Source organism: Chlorocebus sabaeus, chromosome 6 (genome assembly GCF_047675955.1).
Source record: "Chlorocebus sabaeus isolate Y175 chromosome 6, mChlSab1.0.hap1, whole genome shotgun sequence".
NCBI lineage: Eukaryota > Metazoa > Chordata > Mammalia > Primates > Cercopithecidae > Chlorocebus > Chlorocebus sabaeus.
In genome coordinates this window covers 7,104,432-7,122,457 of record NC_132909.1, presented here as the reverse complement: position 1 = coordinate 7,122,457, position 18,026 = coordinate 7,104,432, and the positions used below count along the sequence as shown (strand labels likewise).

Genomic DNA, 18,026 nt, shown 5'->3' with positions numbered 1-18,026 from the left:
GTTATACATAGATTTCTTTGTATATTATTTATTTGTAACAAAAATGTCTGTACTAAACATTATCTAATAGAACCTTTTCTTAGGGCTTCATTTATGAATTTATTAAGCTAATATTTATTTTTCTTTTTTTTAACTTTTAAGTTCGGGGGTACACGGGCAGGATGTGCCGGTTTGTTGCCTAGGTAAACATGCACCATGGGGGTTTGTTATACAGATTATTTAATCACCCAGGTATTAAGCCTAGTGCCCATTAGTTATTTTTTTCTGATCCTCTCCTTCCTCCCACCCTCCACCCTCTCATAGGCCCCAGTGTGTGTACCCAAAGGAGTATAAATCATCCTGTATAAAAACACATGCACACGTATGTTCCTTGTAGCACTATTCACAATATCGAAGACATGGAATCAACCTAAATGTTCATTAGTAATAAACTGGATTAAGAAAATGTGGTACATATACACCATGGAATACTATGTAGCCATAAAAAAGAACAAGATCATGTCCTTTGCAGGGGACATGGATGGAGCTGGAGGCCATTACCCTTACAAACCAGTGCAGGAACAGAAAACCAAATATGGCAACTTGCTACTTACAAGTGGGAGCTAAATGATGAGACTACGTGGACACATGGAGGAGAAGAACCTTTCTTCTTTTTATTTATTTATTTATTTATTTATTTATTTAATTAATTAATTTATTTATTTTTATTTTTTATTTATTTATTTTTTTTGAGACGGAGTCTTGCTCTGTCACCCAGGCTGGAGTGCAGTGGCGCAATCTCGGCTCACCGCAAGCTCCGCCTCCCGGGTTCACGCCGTTCTCCTGCCTCAGCCTCCTGAGTAGCTGGGACTACAGGCACCCGCCAACGCGCCCGGCTAATTTTTTGTATTTTTAGTAGAGACGGGGTTTCACCGTGGTCTCGATCTCCTGACCTTGTGATCTACCCGCCTCGGCCTTCCAAAGTGCTGGGATTACAGGCGTGAGCCACCGCGCCCGGCCCTTTTTTTTTTTTTTTAAGATGGAATATGGCTCTGTCACCCAGGCTGGAGTGCAATGGCATGATCTTGGCTCACTGCAACCTCCGCTTCCCGGGTTCAAGTGATTCTCCTGCCTCAGTGTCCCGAGTAGCTGGGATTACAGGTGTGCACCACTATGCCCAACTAATTTTTGTATTTTTAGTAGAGATGGGATTTCACCATGTTGGTCAGGCTGCTCTCCAACTCCTAACCTCAGGTGATCCACCGGCCTCGGCCTCCCAAAGTGCTGGGGTTACAGGCCTGAGCCACCGCGCCCAGCCGAGGATTTTTGCTAAATGAGTAGATTATAGCTGCTCTTGCCACAGGGGAGGAAAATGGGTAACTATGTGAGATGATGGATATGTTAATTTGTTCAGCTACAGTAATCATTGTACTATGTATATACATCACATTCAATCATATTGTACACTTTAAATATACACAATAACATTTATTTTTTAAAAAGAGAAAAACTTTTCCCTCTTAGTACATTTAGATTGCTTTTTCTTCCTTTATAATGGTTATGTAATATTCCATACTATGCTTGTATCATGGTACATGTCATCTGCCTCAAATTGAAATACACTTGGATAGTTTTAATTATAGTAATGCCGAGATGAACTTCTTTGTACATTCGTCTTTGTTCATTGTATTCATTCAAACAACATCCACTGAGCATCTACTCTGTGCCAGAAACTATTCAGGCTCTCAGAGACACAGCAGTGATAAAACAGATAAAAAATATTCCTGTCTTCATAGAGGCTCTCGTTTTGTACTGTCAGGTCAGTACAAAAATAAGCATATACAATGTAGAGTTTGTTAGGTGGTTGTAAGTGCTATGAGGGAAAATCTAAGCAAGGAAGAGGGTTGGGGAGTTACTGACTCCCTCTACCCTCAAGGATTCCTGAGGTTATGATATCAGGAAGGTTGGTTGGAAAGACCCCATGGGAAGGTGATATTTGAGCAAAATTTTGAAGGAGATGGTGGAGGGATCCAGGTGGCTGCTTGAAGGTAGTGAGTTCCAGGCAAAGCAAGCGGGCCAGTGTGTTAGCCAGGGAGCATGTCTGAAGTGCCCCAGCAGACAAACCACTGCGACCAGAACAGAGTGACCAAAGGAGATGGGGGAAGGTGATGAGGCCAGAAATATAACAGGACTCTGATGACATGGGGTCTGAAAGGTCTTTGGCTTTTATTTTGAGTAAGACAGGAACCATTGTTGGACACACTCCTAAAGTTAGAATTGACCTCAACCTCTAAATTAGATCCCCAAAATGGGATTTATTCCTCTACCCCGGACCTAAACCTTATCTCAATCCTGACCCCTAACTCAAATCTTTTTTTTTCTTTTTTTTTTTTTTTTGTCTTTTGAGACGGAGTTTTGGTCTTATTGCCCAGGCTGGAGTGCAATGGCGCGATCTCGGCTTACTGCAACCTCCGCCTCCCAGGTTCAAGCGATTCTCCTGACTCAGCCTCCCGAGTAGCTGGGATTACAGGCATGTACCACCATGCTCGGCTAATTTTTTTTTTTTCTTTTAGTAGAGATGGAGTTTCTCCATGTTGGTCAGGCTGGTCTGGAACTCCTGACCTCAGGTGATCCGCCCACCTCGGCCTCCCAAAGTGCTGGGATTATAGGTGTGAGCCACCGCGCCTGGCACCCCAACTCAATTCTACATTTGACCCATAATAGTAGACATTTTTGTTGTGTACCCAAGCATTCACTCCTTCTGTCTTTCTATCAGAGGCTCCATTTTGTTTGGATAATACTTTATCCTCATCAGGACTATAAGCCTCAATGAACCAAGCATCAAAGCCATATTTTGTTTGCTTGATTAGTTTGCAAATGGACATGTGCTGCTCTTCTGGCCAATGAGGAGGAGGGGAAGACCACTGGGGCACTTCTGGGAAAGACTTTCTCATTTTTTAAAAGAGGCACTGAAAGGGGTCTTTTTTCTTCTGCTAGATGGTGTCTTTTCTGGATGCAAATTCTGGACTGTGCCAGCACTCCAGGGACCACAGAGGGAAGTGACCAGAGGACCAAGTCAAAACACTGCAGGTAGCCCACCAGAGAGGTGAGGATCAGCTGGGTCTTTGATGAAGTCACTGAGCTGGTGAATTAACCAATGATGGAGCCTCTTCATGTCAAAACTTTTTCAGATTCCCTTTCTTGGTTAGAGTTGCTTGGTCCTTGTAGCCAAAATCATCTTTATAAGACCTCAATGTTGACTCAGAATCTTGACTCAGATCCCAAATCTGATTCCAAGCCATAAATCCACATCCAATTCTAACTTGATTCCATATCTTGAAGTCACATAAATCAACAAACTCAACCATGCCTCCAGTCTTAGCTCTCTTCCCAGCCCTCATTCCTGTATCCCATTTCAGCCCATATTCCATTTTGGCCATTGTTAATGTGAAGATGGCCAATTTAATTTTTAGATTAATAGTCTTTTTTTAAAAAAATAGTAATTTTGATCATATACCTGACTACCTCTCATCTAAATTTATTTTTTCTTAGTTTTTCTTCTATATTGTGCATTTTTTGTTTTTTTTTAATGAAAAGTTGTTGATTGTTTATGCAATATTTTAACACCAATCCTTTATATATTTAACAAATATGTATTGGGTGGTAGCTCTCTACCAATGAGGATATCATGGTGTACAAATCTAGATAGGGTCTCTTCCCTCAAGGAGCTGACAGTCTCATATAAAAGAAAGACAGTCAAATAATTCATAAACAAGTGTAAAATTACAACAACAAGGCATGCTCTGAAAGAAAGGTGCAAGGTATTATGAAGGCACTTCCAGAGGGTTTCGACCTGGGAATTGACTATGAGCTGAGATTTGAAAGAATAGTAAACTAGAAGAAATCTTCTAGTAACTAGAAGTAGACTAGAATAAATTTTCTAGTAACTAGAAATAGTAAACTAGAAGAAAATTTCTTCTGGTAACCAGAAGAAAATGAGAGGAGAATGGGGAGTGTGTTGTGTAGAGAAAACAACATGTGCAAAGGCCCAAGATAGAAGGCATTATGGCTGGAGCTCAGAGGCCAGAGCTTAACTGGGACCACATAATGACAAGCTGTATGTCATTCTGAGTCTTGCTTTATCCTATGGATAATGAAGAACCATTTGAACCTTAGTCAGGGAAATAACATAACAAGATTTGTATTTTCAAAACATCAACCTGGTGGCTTTGTGAAAGCTGGCTTTGGGTGGGATGTGAAGACACTGGGCAACCATAGGGGGAAGTCATTGTTGTTGTCTAGACGAGGGAAGATGGTGACTTGGATACAGGTGGTTGAAAGGTGGAGCCGATGTTAAGTACATGGATTCAAAATGCACTTAGGAGACAGAACCAACAGACCTTGGTGATAGACAGAATGAAGGTTGTGTTGAGGTAGTGGGAGATGTTAAGATTTCAAAGTCTCTTGCTGGATGGACAGTGACGCCATTCATTGAGGAGACATGGGAGATATGGTCAAATGGTTCTGATATGGCAAGAATAGACCTCAGACCCTGACTTCAAGCAGAACTCTAACTCCAACCTTTACTTTGACACAACTCCGAACACGTATTTTGACATAAGCCCCAGTCTGTTTGTTTGTTTGTTTCAGTAGCTTTTGGGGTATGAGTGGCTTTTGGTTACATGGATGTATTGTATAGCGGTGAAGTCTGAGATTTTAGTGCACCCATCACCCAAGTGGTGTACATTGTACCCAATGTTTATAGTGTTTTATCCCTTATTCTCTTCATACCCTCCCCCTTCTGAGTCTCCAATGTCCATTATACCACCTGTATGCCTTTGTGTACCCACTGCTTAGCTCCCACTTATACGTGAGAACGTAAGGCATTTGGTTTTCCATTCCTGAGTTACTTCACTTAGAATAATGGCCTCCAACTCCATCCAAGTTGCTTCAAAAGACATTATTTGATTCTTTTTATGGTTGAGTAGTATTCCATGGTGCATACACATCACATTTTCTTTATCCACTCGTCAGTTGATGGGCACTTAGTTTAGTTCCATATCTTTGCAATTGTGACTTGTGCTGCGATAAACATATGTGTGTATGTGTCTTTTTGATATAGTGACTTCTTTTCCTTTGGGTAGGTACCCAGTAGTGGTATTTCTGGATTGAATTGTAGATCTACTTTTAGTTCTTTAAGAAATAGCCATACTGTTTTCCATAGAGGTTGTACTACTTTACATTCCCGCCAGCAGTGTAGAAGCGTTCCCTTTTCATCACATCCATGCCAACATCTATTGTTTTTTTGACTTTTTAGTAAGCTCCAGTCTTAACCCCAAACCTTCATCTGTACCCAATCCTGAACCTCAAATTCTGCTTTATCCTTGATCAACGCCAATTTGTATCTCAACCAATAACCTAAACCTTGACTGAGTTCTTGACTGCAAATATCAACTCAGGCTAGGATCCAGACCTCAACCAACCTTAACCCTCCTGACCTGAATCCCGAACCTTTAGCCACAAGCCAAATTCAACCTTGACCTGAGCAGTGAATGTCACCATAGCCTGAGTATCAAACTTGCCCCAGGATAATTCAGACACTAGTCTCCATTCCCATCATATTCTAGGAAGCCCACATTCATATCCTCCCCCATGAACCCATCCCCTCACATCCAACACCAGTTCTAACACTCTCACCCCGGTCCCACCCCTATTCTCATCCTCAACCCAATTGCTACCTAAAATCCCATTCTCATTTCCATCCCCAATTCTTTTCCCAATTCTGTTTTTATTTCTCCAGCTCCCCACACAACTTTGACCCTTCATTTTGCAAACACTCTAAAATAAAGTCTGCCAACTATTACCTTGCTAGCATTGATGCTATAATACCCAACTCAAGCCGAGTCCCCAAATCTTCTGAGACATTTACTCTCATCAAATCCAATATTAGATCCCAGAACCTGGACATCTAGCCCTGCCCATTCCACAGCAGGACTCTGATTGTGAAGGGTGTCGACATTCCTGACCTGGGCTCCCAAATCAAGGAGAAGCAGACTGCAGCCCAGTTGACCTCACAGCTCCATGACTCAGCAATCTGTATCTTTCCTTCCCGGCTTCTCAAAGAGAGAAATGGTAGCAAGACTTCTAGTGTATTATCTACGGCCTGCATCTTCATCCTTAGATTCTCTACTCCCTCAGTCCTCTGCCTCCTCAGCACCTGTTAGAAAGAGGAAGGAGCTGGGCTACTCTAGAGCCCTGCTATTCACTCCAAAGTCACCAAAACGTCTATCCTCTGCTTTTCATCATCTATCATTCTGTAAATTATATTCTTAATTATTTAACCTGATTTTGTTGCCAAACACTGGTCATCACAAGCAGAAGAAATGTGTGTGGGGTTCTTTTTTTTTTTTTTCTCAGCACCCCGCCCTGACCGGAGAACATAGGAGGTACTTAAATAAATACTAGTCTGCAAACCTCTGGCATCTACAGGTCCACAGGCCTTAGATTCAGTCCCGCCTTGATCCCTGAGCCATTCCACCATGCGGTGTGACAGAAAGAACTAGAAAGAACTTGGACCTTCAACCCAAATTTGAATCCTGGTTGCCCACCCTGTGACTTCGGGTAAGTGATTTCATTTTTCTGAGTCTGACTTTGCCCCTCTCTAAAGTGGAAGAGAGCAAAACCTATTTATCGAGGCAAATGGGAGGATTAAATAAAATTATGAATGGGAAATTGATGGGCATGCAACAGGTACTGAATGAACAAGAGTTCCCTCAGCCCATCACCCACGGAATGAAGAAGCAGCTCCCATTTTTATTTTCCCCTATATTTAGTGTGGTGTGTCAGGTGCTACACGGACCTCATCTGTTTTCCTCACATCGGTCCAGGTGAGGATTGTTATCTCCATTTCACTTTTATTTTTCGCCCCTTGCCCCATCATCCCCATTTTATAGATGAGAAAATGGAGATTTTAAAAAAGGCTAGATCACTTGAGCAAAGTCACAGAGCTAAGGAGTCAGAAGTGTCAGAATTCAGCTGGGCGCGGTGGCTCAAGCCTGTAATCCCAACACTTTGGAAGGCCGAGGTGGGTGGATCACTTGAGGTCAGGAGTTCGAGACCAGCCTGGCCAACATGGTGAAATCCCATCTCTACTAAAAATATAAAAAATTAGCCAGATGTGGTGGCACGTGCCTATACTCCCAGCTACTCAGGAGGCTGAGACAGGAGAATCACTTGAGGCCAGGAAGCAGAGGTTACAGTAAGCCAAGATTGCACCACTGCTCTCCAGTCTGGGTGTCCAGACAAGGCAAGACTCCATCTTAGGAAAAAAAAAAAAAAAAAAAGAAAAGTCAGAATTTGAACATTGGGATTCAAAGGCCCATGGTATCACTACTGCACAAATCCATACTCTGAGAAGGAAATTTCCCTGTTACATCCACATATACCCTCTGAGTCTCATTTGGTTCAAAACAGACTTGGATTACCCTTGGTCTATTAATGATGCATACCCCCATGTCAGAGAGAGGCCCAAATCCAGGCCCCCTGTGCCCTTTGCATTTAGTCTCAGCACCTGTTGCTAAGTCTCACCCAGACACCCAGCCCTATATCTCTGTCGCCCTCAGACCTACGTCCTGAGCCTTTGTTAAATGACTCATCTTCTAGCTCATGATCACACCTGAGAACTGGCATCTGACAATCTTGCCAGCTGTGCCCTTCCCTGAGGGATTCTGAACACTGTGACCCTCGTACCTCCTGACTCAGCCCATGGGTTCTGATGGCCCATTGTTTCATACTTCATGGATTCTCCTCCTCCTTTTATCTTTTCTTTCTTTCTTTCTTTTTTTTTTTTTTGAGACAGAGTCTCACTCTGTCACCCAGGCTGGAGTGCAGTGGTGCGACCTTGGCTCACTGCAACCTCCGCCTCCCGGCAGAACCCCATTTCTTTTGGGGGAGATGCCGCCTTATTTCTTATAGTCATGGTGAAACTGTCAATTATAGTTCTCCAACTCCACCCAACCACTGAGGTGGAGAAATGACCCAGGCCAAGCCAACAAGATTAGTGTTTTCTCTCTGGCAACAATGACAGATTCAAGGGGTTGGCCCAGTTCAAACTGGACCAATTAGAGTTCCTCCCTGGGATTAATATCAAGATGCCAAGAGAAAGGAGATTTTCGTTTCTGTTAGTAGCTGCTATGTTCCCTCCATGCCCCTCCTTACTACCTAAGATTGAATAAATCAATCACCAAGTCTTTTCAGGCTTATATTCCATTGGAGACATTAAAGTTCTCCTTGACCAGCCTGGGCAACATGGTAGAGTCCTAGCTCTACTGAAAAAAAAAAACAATAGCTGGGCGTGGTGGCACATGCCTGTGGTCCCAGCTACTCAGGAGGCTGAGGTGGGAGGATGGCTGAAACCCAGGAGGTAGAAACTGCCTTAAGCATTGTTTGTGCAATGCTCACTGTACTCTAACCTGGGCAACAGAGTAAGACCTTGTCTCAAAATAGAAAAAAATCTCCTGGGCATTGGATGATACTAAGAAAGTATCAACTGTGTAAGGTGTGATAATGGAAGTTGGTTATGTTTAAAACGAGTCTCTTTTGGAACAAGGATTGGCAAATTTTTAAAATAAAGGGCCAGACAGTAAATACTTTAGCCTATGTGGACTAAGAGAGAAAAATGGAAGCTACTATGTAGATATTTAATAGCAAGAGAGAAAAAAATTCACAATTTTTAATTGATGAAATTCAAAATGTAGTAATGATAATTTAGTACAAATTTTTTTGTTACTATTCCTTATCAAGCTCATGCCTGTAATCCCAGCACTTTGGGAGGCCGAGGTGGACGGATCATCTGAGGTCGGGAGTTCAAGATCAGCCTGACCAACTAGAGAAACCCTGTCTCTACTAAAAATACAAAACATTTTAGCTGGGCGTGATGGTGCATGCTTGTAATCCCAGCTACTCAGAAGGTTGAGGCAGGAGAATTGCTTGAGTCCAGGAGGCAGAGGTTGAAGTGAGCTGAGATCACGCCATTGCACTCTAGCCTGGGCAACAAGAGCGAAACTCTGTCTCAAAAAATTAAAAAAAAGTATTTTTGGAGCAGGGAAATTGGTCCAACAGCTGTAATTTGCCATCCCCTGTATTAAAAATGCATACTAAAATATTTAAGAATGAGATGATGTGATGACTGAGATTTGCTTCAAAATATTCTGGCATTAGGGAAGTGTGTGGTGGGAGTATAGGTGAAACAAGAATTGGTTTTGCATTAACTTTTTTTTTTCTTTTTTCTTTTTTCTTTTTTTTTTTTTTGAGACAGGGTCTCACTCCATTACCCAAGCTGGAGTGCAGTGGTACAATCATAGCTCATTGCAGTCTCAACCTCTCAGGCTCAAGTGATCCTCCCACCTCAGCCTCCTGAGTAGCTGGGACCACAGATGCATGCCACCATGCACGGCTAATTTTTTAATCTTTTGTAGAGACCAGAGCCTCCCTATGTTGCCCAGGCTGGTCTTGAACTCCTGGGCTCAAGCAATCCTCGTGCCTCAGCCTTTCAAAGTGCTGGGGTTGCAGGAGCCACTGCACCAGACCTTGCATTCATTATCGAAGCTGGATGGTGGTATATGAAGATACATTATGTTATTCTATTTTACATATGTTTGAAATTTTCCACAATAAAAATTATAAAACAATTCTTTGAGTGGAGATGTCCACCCAGAAATGCATCCCTGGCATCAGAAGTTTAATGCCATGCTTGAAAGGCTTCCTCAGAATTTCTGGTATGGGGGAACTGTCATAAAGCATCAGGGAGATTGATGAATGCAAGGTATCTCACACACCCAGGCCCCTTGTGGGGCACTGCCTTCTCATAGCACTAAGTGGCCATGTTTCATATCACATGACTCCAAGCAGCCACTGATTGGCTAAGATTTGGTCACCTGACTGGGATGCGATCAAATGATTGGCCATTCAGTGACCAATGATATGGCTGAAGAAGAAAAGGTGAGCGAGACGGATCATATTCTCTTTCCTGAGACTATTATCTGAGAGATCCTAGTGAAAGAGGAGGCGGGGTTTGACTCTGGACTAGATTGAAGACTGCTGGAACAGGGAAAAGGCACCAAAAGCACCTCTCCATAAGATGTGCCCACCAGCACCATGACAGTTTACCATTGCCATGACAACACCCAGAATTTACCAGCCCTTTTCTAGAAATTGCTGAATAACCCAACCCTTAAATTGCATGTAATTGAAAATGGGACTAAATATGACTACAGAACTGGCCCTGAGTTGCTACTTTGTGCTCAATGCCTATGGGGTAGCCCTGCTCTGCAAGGAGCAGTGCCTCTGCTACTATGCAGTACTGTTTCAAGAAAAGTCACTAACATCACTGGGTTGCCCTTGAATTATTTGCTGGGCAAAGCCAGGAACCCTCCCTGGCTGAGCTCCAGTTTTGGGCTCACCTGACCTGCACCACTAGGAGAGTGACTATTTATATCCTTATAATAACTACTTCCTCCACACTCGTCTTTCCCTAAAACAAGTTAAGCCTTTGCTTTAATGAAAACTTCCCAAAATGCCCTTTCAATTTGCACACACCACTCATTTCCTTCTACCACAGCAGACACCACCAGATGGCTCTAGGCTGTGAGAAAGAGTTCTATCTGGACTTTTGGGAGCTCTCAAGATTTTTGACCCGAGTGGTGGTTTCATGGTTGTTCATTTGTGAATATTTAAGCTCTTCATATATTTTCTGCACTCTTTTCTATGCATATCTCACAATTTTTTCTCTTTCCTTTTTTGTTATTATTTTTTAAATAAAATAGAGGTGAGGTCTTACATTGTTGCCCAGGCTGGTCTTGAACTCCTGGGCTCCAGTGATCCTCCCACCTCAGCCTGTGAAAGTACTGGGATTACAAGCATGAGCCACCATAGCTGGCACTATTATTATTATTATTATTATTATTATTATTATTATTTTGAGACCGAGTCTCGCTCTTGTCACCCAGTCTGGGGTACAATGGCATAATCCCCGGCCCACTGCAACCTCTGCCTCCTGGGTTCAAGCGATTCTTCTGCCTCAGCCTCCTGAGTTAGCTGGGTTTACAGACACCCACCACCAAACCTGGCCCATTTTTGTATTTTTAGTAGAGACGGGGTTTTGCCATGTTGACCAGGCTGGTCTCGATCTCCTAACCTCAGGTGATCCACCCGCCTTGGCCTCCCAAAGTGTTGGAATTACAGACTTGAGCCACCGCGCCTGGTCAATTATTTTTTTATACGTGGAAAATTTTACCTCCAAAGCTTGTGAACACTTTGCCCAGGAAAACTAAACACAAACTCTTTCAAAACTGTCTTTCACATACCAACCCACTGAATGTTTGAAAACCTGTGTTTTCTCCCGTGAAATAAAGCTCTTACCCAAGTTCTTCCGGGAAAATGAGGGATCACTTTAGGCAGTGGTGATGGCCAAAGTAACCATGAGAACTTGGTCTCTGCAGATCCCCACCTAGCCTGCCAGCAGGAACAACCCCAGATCCCCATCCAGCCCTCCCCGCAGGGCCAAAACACAGACAGGCGAGGAACCAGAGATGGCTGGTTTTATTAAGGGAGATCTAGTGCTTATCCTAGAATCAGCCCTTGCTGCCTATGGTCTTCTTGATCCAGTCCAGGTAGCGGCAGATGTTGGTATAGACACCAGGTCTGTCGGACCTCCCACAGGGGTCTGAGCCCCAGGATGTGATGCCCTGGAGTGCACCATTACACACCAGGGGGCCTCCAGAATCGCCCTAGACAGGGAGAATGAGAACAGGGTTGCATCTGAGATGTCCACAACATCCCTTTTCCTGCTGTGCCAGCGTTTTACCAGTTCTTTAGCATGACTGGTCCCCTGTAGCCAATGGGGATAAAAGCATTGTCACCTGAGACCAGTCAGGACAGGGCTTGGGGCTTCCATGTACAGACAGACATGGTGTCTAAGGGTAGTGGTCAAAACACTGACAGAAGAGGGGAAAGAATGAAATCCCAACCAGTCTTGGTGGCTCACGCCTGCAATCCCAGCATTTTGGGAGGCCGAGGCAGGTGGATCACTTGAAATCAGGAGTTCCAGACCAGCCTGGCCAACATGGTGAAACCCTGTCTCTACTAAAAATACAAAAATCAGCTGGGTGTGGTGGTGCACACCTGTAATCACAGCTACTCGGGAGGCTGAGGTGGGAGAATTGCTTGAACCCGGGAGGCAGAGGCTGCAGTGAGCCAAGATTGTGCCACTGCACTCCAGCTTGGGGGACAGAGCGAGACTCTGTCTCAAAAAAAAAAAAAAAAAAGAAAGTTCTCGAGGGTCCAATCCAGGGAGAAGACAGTAGGGATTACATGTAGAGGACCGAGCTTAAGTTTCCTCCATTCCTGGTCAATAGTGAAGGCATCATTGATTGCAGTTGCCAAACACAGGAGAAAGGATCAAGATTCTTGTGAACACACACACACACACACACACACACACCATATCCCCAAGGGACAATGGCTGAAATCTTTGTGGAAGACACCACTGTCTCTATAGAACAATCCAGAGAGACTAGCTTTCATGGCAGTATCGCTGATGGAAATGACTCCATTCTTGGCCAATGGGGAAGAAAGCATTGTCTTTAGGGACCAATCATTGACAAAGGCGGTGGGGCTTCCAGGAAGGGGACAAAGCCAGGGGTAAGTGCTAGGAACAACGAAGTTGCAGTTAGGAGAGTTATATCTATAATCAATCCCAAGAGAAAGGGATGGGAGCTTATTGAGGAGGCACTGAAGTCAATGGCACCATTTCCCCCAGCCAACTGGGAAGACACCATTGTCTCCCAAGGAACCAATCACGGAAGGGAACCAGCCTTGGGATTCTAGCCTGGTCTCAAAGAAAAGTGGCTGATCACCTGGCCAGTGGTAAAGTCGGCACAAATTCCATGATGTAATGCTGGGAACGAGAGCAGGGAACTCACCTCACCTCTAGCCTCAGACTCTCTCCTTCCTGGACATCTACCCCACCCTCTATAGCCCCCAGCTCTGCACCCTGTCCTGTAGGTAAGGGTTCGAAAGAAAACAGTAGCAATTAAATCCTTCTAACCCCTATGCTGTGTGACTTTCAGAGAAAGTTTGGCCTTCTCTGAACCTGGCTCCCACTCCGTAGAGATAGGGGCAACCACTCCGGGTGCTAAGTCTTTGGGGTCACTCCCCTTACCACCCCCACCCCCATCCAAGCCTTGAACCTCTAGAGGGCCATGAGGGATGAGTGAGGAGGAGGATCTCAGAAATCGCTCACCTGGCACGTGTCAGCCCCTTTGCTGCTGCCTGCACAGACCATGCCGTCTGTGATCTGCCCTGGGTAGGCATCCTCACACTTCTTCTGGGGAAAGATTTTTACTTCTGCACAGTTGAGAGTGTCCGGAAAATTCTCTGAGGGGGAAGAGGTTGTAAGATTCCCTGAGAGAGCAGCCGTTTGCCTTCATCCCTGTCTGGATCGAACCCCCTTTCTTTCCAGGATGTAATGGGGGAGTTTTCCAGCTGCCTGGGGGAATTTTCTGACACTTGCACAGGGGACCTCACTTCTCACCACATGAAACAAAGCTGTACTCACTGCTATTGGGCTTTCTCCATCTAGAGAGGAGCTCTCGGATCTCACATGTTTTTTCTTGCCCTGAGCCAATTTCAAATCAAGGGGCAGGGGGGTTAGTTGGAGGCACCCCTTGATGATACCTCTGAGCCTCTCTTTCCAGTCTTCCTGCCGTCAGACAGCCAGGTCCTCCATCTGTGCTAAATTCTGCTCCTTCCAAATGTCACCTCCTCCTGGAAGCCTTCCCTGATCACTCAAATTAAAAAATACCATCCCTGCATTACTCCCTATCTTTTTACGCTCCACAATATTTCCTTACAGCACTTAACTCTACCTAATATTTTATGTGTATTTGTTTATTGTCTGTTTCTCCTACCTAGCTTGCAACTCCATAATGACAAGAACTTTGTACAGTTTGCTCATGGCTGTATAGCCAGTGCTTGCAACAGCACCTGGGGCGTAATAGGTGCTCAATAAACAAGAGTTGAATTAATGATTGAAAGTGGAATTGATCTTTTTTATTAACCTCTTTTGAGGAATAGACTTCTTCAAAGCCTCTCTGAGGGGGAAAACCTTCCATCTGGCATCTCTATGTGCCAAATGCAATATGCTCATAATCTCATTTAATCCTCCCAACAGCGCTTTGAAGGAGGGATGCATTCATTCATTTCATTATTTCTTGATCCAGCCATCCGTTCCACAAATATTTATTGAGCATCTACCATGTAGCAGGCACCATTCTGAGCACCAGAACACAATGAAGAAAACTGATGGAACCTGAACCCTCACGTAGCTAAAAAAATCTATTGGTTAGTGATTCCCATTTTGCAGATGACGAAAGTGAGGCTCAGAGATGGAAAGGAATTTGCCCAGGGGGAAGGGGCAGAGCGATAGTTTGAACTGATCCACTTGATTTGCGAGCATGTGTGTTTCTACAGCAGCAAACTGTCTCATCGGAAGCATTCAGAGCAGGAGCGAGGCAGGCAGGGACCCGAATGCCAATTTTGCCACTTCCTGGAGAAGCTCCTTGACTCTCTGAGCGGAGTCCCAATGTTTTCACTGTGAAGGAAGACGAGGGGCTGTCTGGATTCTGGAGTCCCAAAGGGACAGCTTCATTGGAGGTCCAGACTCTGGGGTCCAGAGTCAAGAGGGAGCTAGGACTGCTGGATCCTGGGAGAAGAAGGGCCTAGAATCCTGGTTCTGAGGGAAGAGGGGACTAGGGCCCAGGTTTCCTGGGTTCAAGAAGGAGAAAAAGGCCGGGGGCAGTGGCTCATGCTTGTAATCCCAGCACTTTGGTAGGCCGAGGCAGACGGATCACTTGAGGTCAGGAGTTTGAGACCAACCTGGCCAACATAGCGAAACCCTATCTCTATAGCAAATACAAAAATTAGCTGGGCTTGGTGGCGGGTGCCTATAATCCCAGCTACTCGGGAGGCTGAGGCACGAGAATCACTTGAACCCGGGAGGCGGAGATTGTAGTGAGCTGAGATCATGCCACTGCACTCCAGCCTGGGCAATTGAGTGAAACTGTCTCCCCCAGCAAAAAAAAAAAAAAAAAAAAAAAAAGGAGGAGGGTCGGGGGGAAGGTGCTTAGGAGCCTCTTTTCCTGGGCCTCTGAGAAGTCCAAATATCCCAAGTGTGTTAAGATTATATAAAATCCTATACAACCAAAGTTCTCATAGGATAGCGCTCTCCGCCATAAAGGAGGCTTTTCTGGCCTGCTTAGCAATCTGCTAGTTGGTTCTCTTTCTCTCACCACTCTTGTTAGTAGTCTGGTCTTCGAGGCTTCTAATATGACTCCTGCTTGTGAATCTCAACATCATGATCACTTTCCCTTCCTTGTCTCCCTCTGGGGGACCAAGCTTTGCTAATAGCTTGGGGTCCACTGAGCCAACCAGATCCTCCTCTCCCTCCCATTAGTGGACAAGCCCACTACCTCGGGGACTGGTGACAGTGCCCCAGCCCGAGATGATGCACATCTGGCCAGGCTGGGTGCAATGATCTGCCAGGCTGATGGGCTTCACTTTGGGCCCCAGGGATGCCTGCTCACGCAGCTGAAGAAGCATCAGGTCATGGTTGTGGTCCTCCACATCGCTGCTGTTGTAGCAGGGGTGTGGGATGGACTGAGCCACAGGTATTTCTTGCTCTGGGCCGTCTTTATTCTGTAGGCTGTGGTCTCCCAGGCGTACTGTATATTTCCTGTAATGGCGGGAATAGTTTGGGACCCAGGCAGTGGTATTGAACCCAGTCCCCTCCTCCTTCAGAGCCAGGAGTCCAGTCCTCAGCTTTCTTCTTCCTGAGTCGAAACCCCAGCCCCCTCTTTCCTTTTAGCCCCAGCCGACCTCAGGACCCGTCATCCACTCACGGTTTTTTACAGTGGGCAGCTGTAAGGATCCAGTTGCCACCTATAAGGACACCGCCACAGAGTAGTTGCTTGCCCTGGAACAAGGCTGCCTGCCAAGGCTGCGAATGGGGTCGGCACTCCTGACCCCCCAGCACCTTGTTCTCCTGTGCCCTGGAGTGTCCTGCAGCAGGAGGGAGAGGGTTGGATCGCCACCCTCTGGGGCAGTGCCAGGGCTGGGAAGGCCACTGTGGGTTCAAATGGACACACAGCAAGTTCTCCGCATACAGCTTAGTGAGGGAGGTCCAGGCATCCACACGCTGCCACACAGGCACACTCATTTCAGTCCGTGTGTCATCATACAAGAGTCACACACCACAGAATGCCCCCACATGCTTCCACTTGAGTCTACATGCCCCGTGTACTCCCATGTGAATCTATGCCCCCAAGCAAGCAGCCCCCTACAGGCTGTAGGTATTCAGACAATTTACAGCATCACCAAACCTCCTCCTACCTGCTGCTACCTGTTTCTTGCCTCTGTCTACCCTGAGGAAAGCCCACAGAAGCTCCTGCATCATATCATACTCTTCACATTCGTGCACACGCACCCACATAACCACGGCGGCATTCCCACAGACTCCCCAGCCCCACAGCTGCCTTCAGAGCCCTGCCCTCCGGAGGCCTCCGCAACCCTCCTCACCTGCCCAGGCTTCCCCCAGCAAGAGCAGGAACATCCACGTCTTGGCTGCACGAGGTCGGGGGCATCCCATGGTGAGGTCTGGTAAATGGAGAGGGCGGGGCCGGTAGACAGGAAGGAGGAGCCTGAAACCCCAGTTCTGGATTTGGGGACGGGGAAGGGAGCCGAGAATATCTGGAGTTGTTCTGGGCTTCTCTGGAGGAAGGGGGAGGCTGGGGGACCGGATTCCCACATTCCAAGGGAGGAGGGAGTCCTGGATGTCTGGGTCTGAGGGAAAAGGCAGCTGGGAGCTGGGATTCCTAAATTTGGGAGAGGAGGAAGCCGGGGTCCAGACTGCTGGGTCTGGAGAGAGAAGGGCATCTGAGGCTCGGGTCCTGGAATCTGGAGAAGAAGGGTCGGGGGCCTGATGTCTGTGTCTGAGTACCTCTGCACCTCACCTTCCAGAATCCAGGGCCGGGGTCACCTACCGATTCGGACCCAGTGGAGGAGGCCCCGGTACTTCAGTTCTCACTGCCTGGTACACGATTCTGGAGGCTTTTAGCTCGATTTTGGAGACTTTTAACTGGGAATCTCCGCCTCCTGCTCCTCCTCCTCCTGCACTAGAGCCTGGGGAGCTTCTGGGAACTGGAACACTGGGTGTGAGTGAGAAGGGGCGGAGGGGGCTGAATGTGAAATCTTGAGGGAGGAGGGGCTGGAATCTCAGACTTCTGAGGCTAGGGAGAGGAAGGACTCGGTGCTGAGACTCTAGGATCTGAAACGTAAAGGGCTGGGGGCCAAGAATTTAGTTCTGAGAGGGGAGGAGGCTGGGGACCTGGATTCCTGGGTCTGAGGGAGGAGAGGCTGGGGACCTGGACTCCTAAATCTGAGGGAGGAGGGGCTGGGACCTGGGCTTTTAGGTCTGAGCGAGGAGGGGCTGGAGGCCCAGACTCCTCGGTCTGAGGGAGGAGGGGGCTGCTAGGGGCTGAGACTCCTGGGTCTGAGGGAGGAGGGGCCTGATAGGGGCCAGGACTCCTGGGTCTGAGGGAGGAGGGGCCTGATAGGGGCCAGGACTCCTGGGTCTGAGGGAGGAGGGGCTGGGGGCCTGGATTCCTGGGTGTGAGGGAGGAGGGAGCTGGGGGCTAAATTCTAAGTACTTTTAAAAGGAGCAGCTTGGAGCCTGATCTTTTGTGGGAGGAGGGGCTGCTGCCAGTAACCCGGAACCGAAGAAAGGCAGGTCTTCCTGGGTCAGAAACCAGAGGGTGGATCAGGCCCCGCCTGCTGCCCCCTGAGAGGTCCGGGATCTGGGAGGGCAGGTTTGGGAGGCACTGTGACCTGGTTTCCCCTTCCCCTGGAGGCGGCAAGACCAACCCAAGCAGAACCCAGGAGTCTTGCTGCAATAGGGCTGATGGAGAGAGACTTTAGGCAGGACTTACTAGGGG

The 18,026-nt window shown here is 46.5% G+C and overlaps 1 protein-coding gene across 3 annotated transcripts; it reads right to left on the bottom strand.

Moving 5' to 3' along the window:
• Window positions 1-11,023: 11,023 nt before the first annotated feature.
• KLK8 (kallikrein related peptidase 8) lies at window positions 11,024-18,015 on the bottom strand. Of its 3 annotated transcripts, none has more exons than XM_007997725.3 (6): window positions 17,046-18,015; window positions 16,612-16,689; window positions 15,936-16,095; window positions 15,507-15,769; window positions 13,280-13,413; window positions 11,024-11,765 (listed from the first exon to the last, which is right to left on the bottom strand). In XM_007997725.3, exons 2-6 carry the CDS (start codon window positions 16,679-16,681, stop codon window positions 11,610-11,612), a joined length of 783 nt encoding a protein of 260 aa, XP_007995916.1. In that variant the 5' UTR covers window positions 16,682-16,689; window positions 17,046-18,015; the 3' UTR covers window positions 11,024-11,609. The 3 variants fall into 3 exon arrangements, with proteins under 3 accessions (XP_007995916.1, XP_007995917.1, XP_037847933.1); XM_007997726.3 differs by having other exon boundaries at window positions 17,076-18,015; XM_037992005.2 differs by having other exon boundaries at window positions 15,621-15,769; window positions 17,076-18,015.
• Between the last annotated feature and the right edge of the window lie 11 nt (window positions 18,016-18,026).

Coding starts and splice junctions, on each gene's coding strand:
- KLK8 (XM_007997725.3), bottom strand. CDS start 16,681: ATGGGATGCCCCCGACCTCGTGCAGCCAAGACGTGGATGTTCCTGCTC. Junction 16,096..16,611: donor GCTGGGGGAAGCCTGGGCAG/GTGAGGAGGGTT, acceptor CTCCTGCTGCAG/GACACTCCAGGGCACAGGAG. Junction 11,766..13,279: donor AAGGGGCTGACACGTGCCAG/GTGAGCGATTTC, acceptor CTCCCTGTCTAG/GGCGATTCTGGAGGCCCCCT.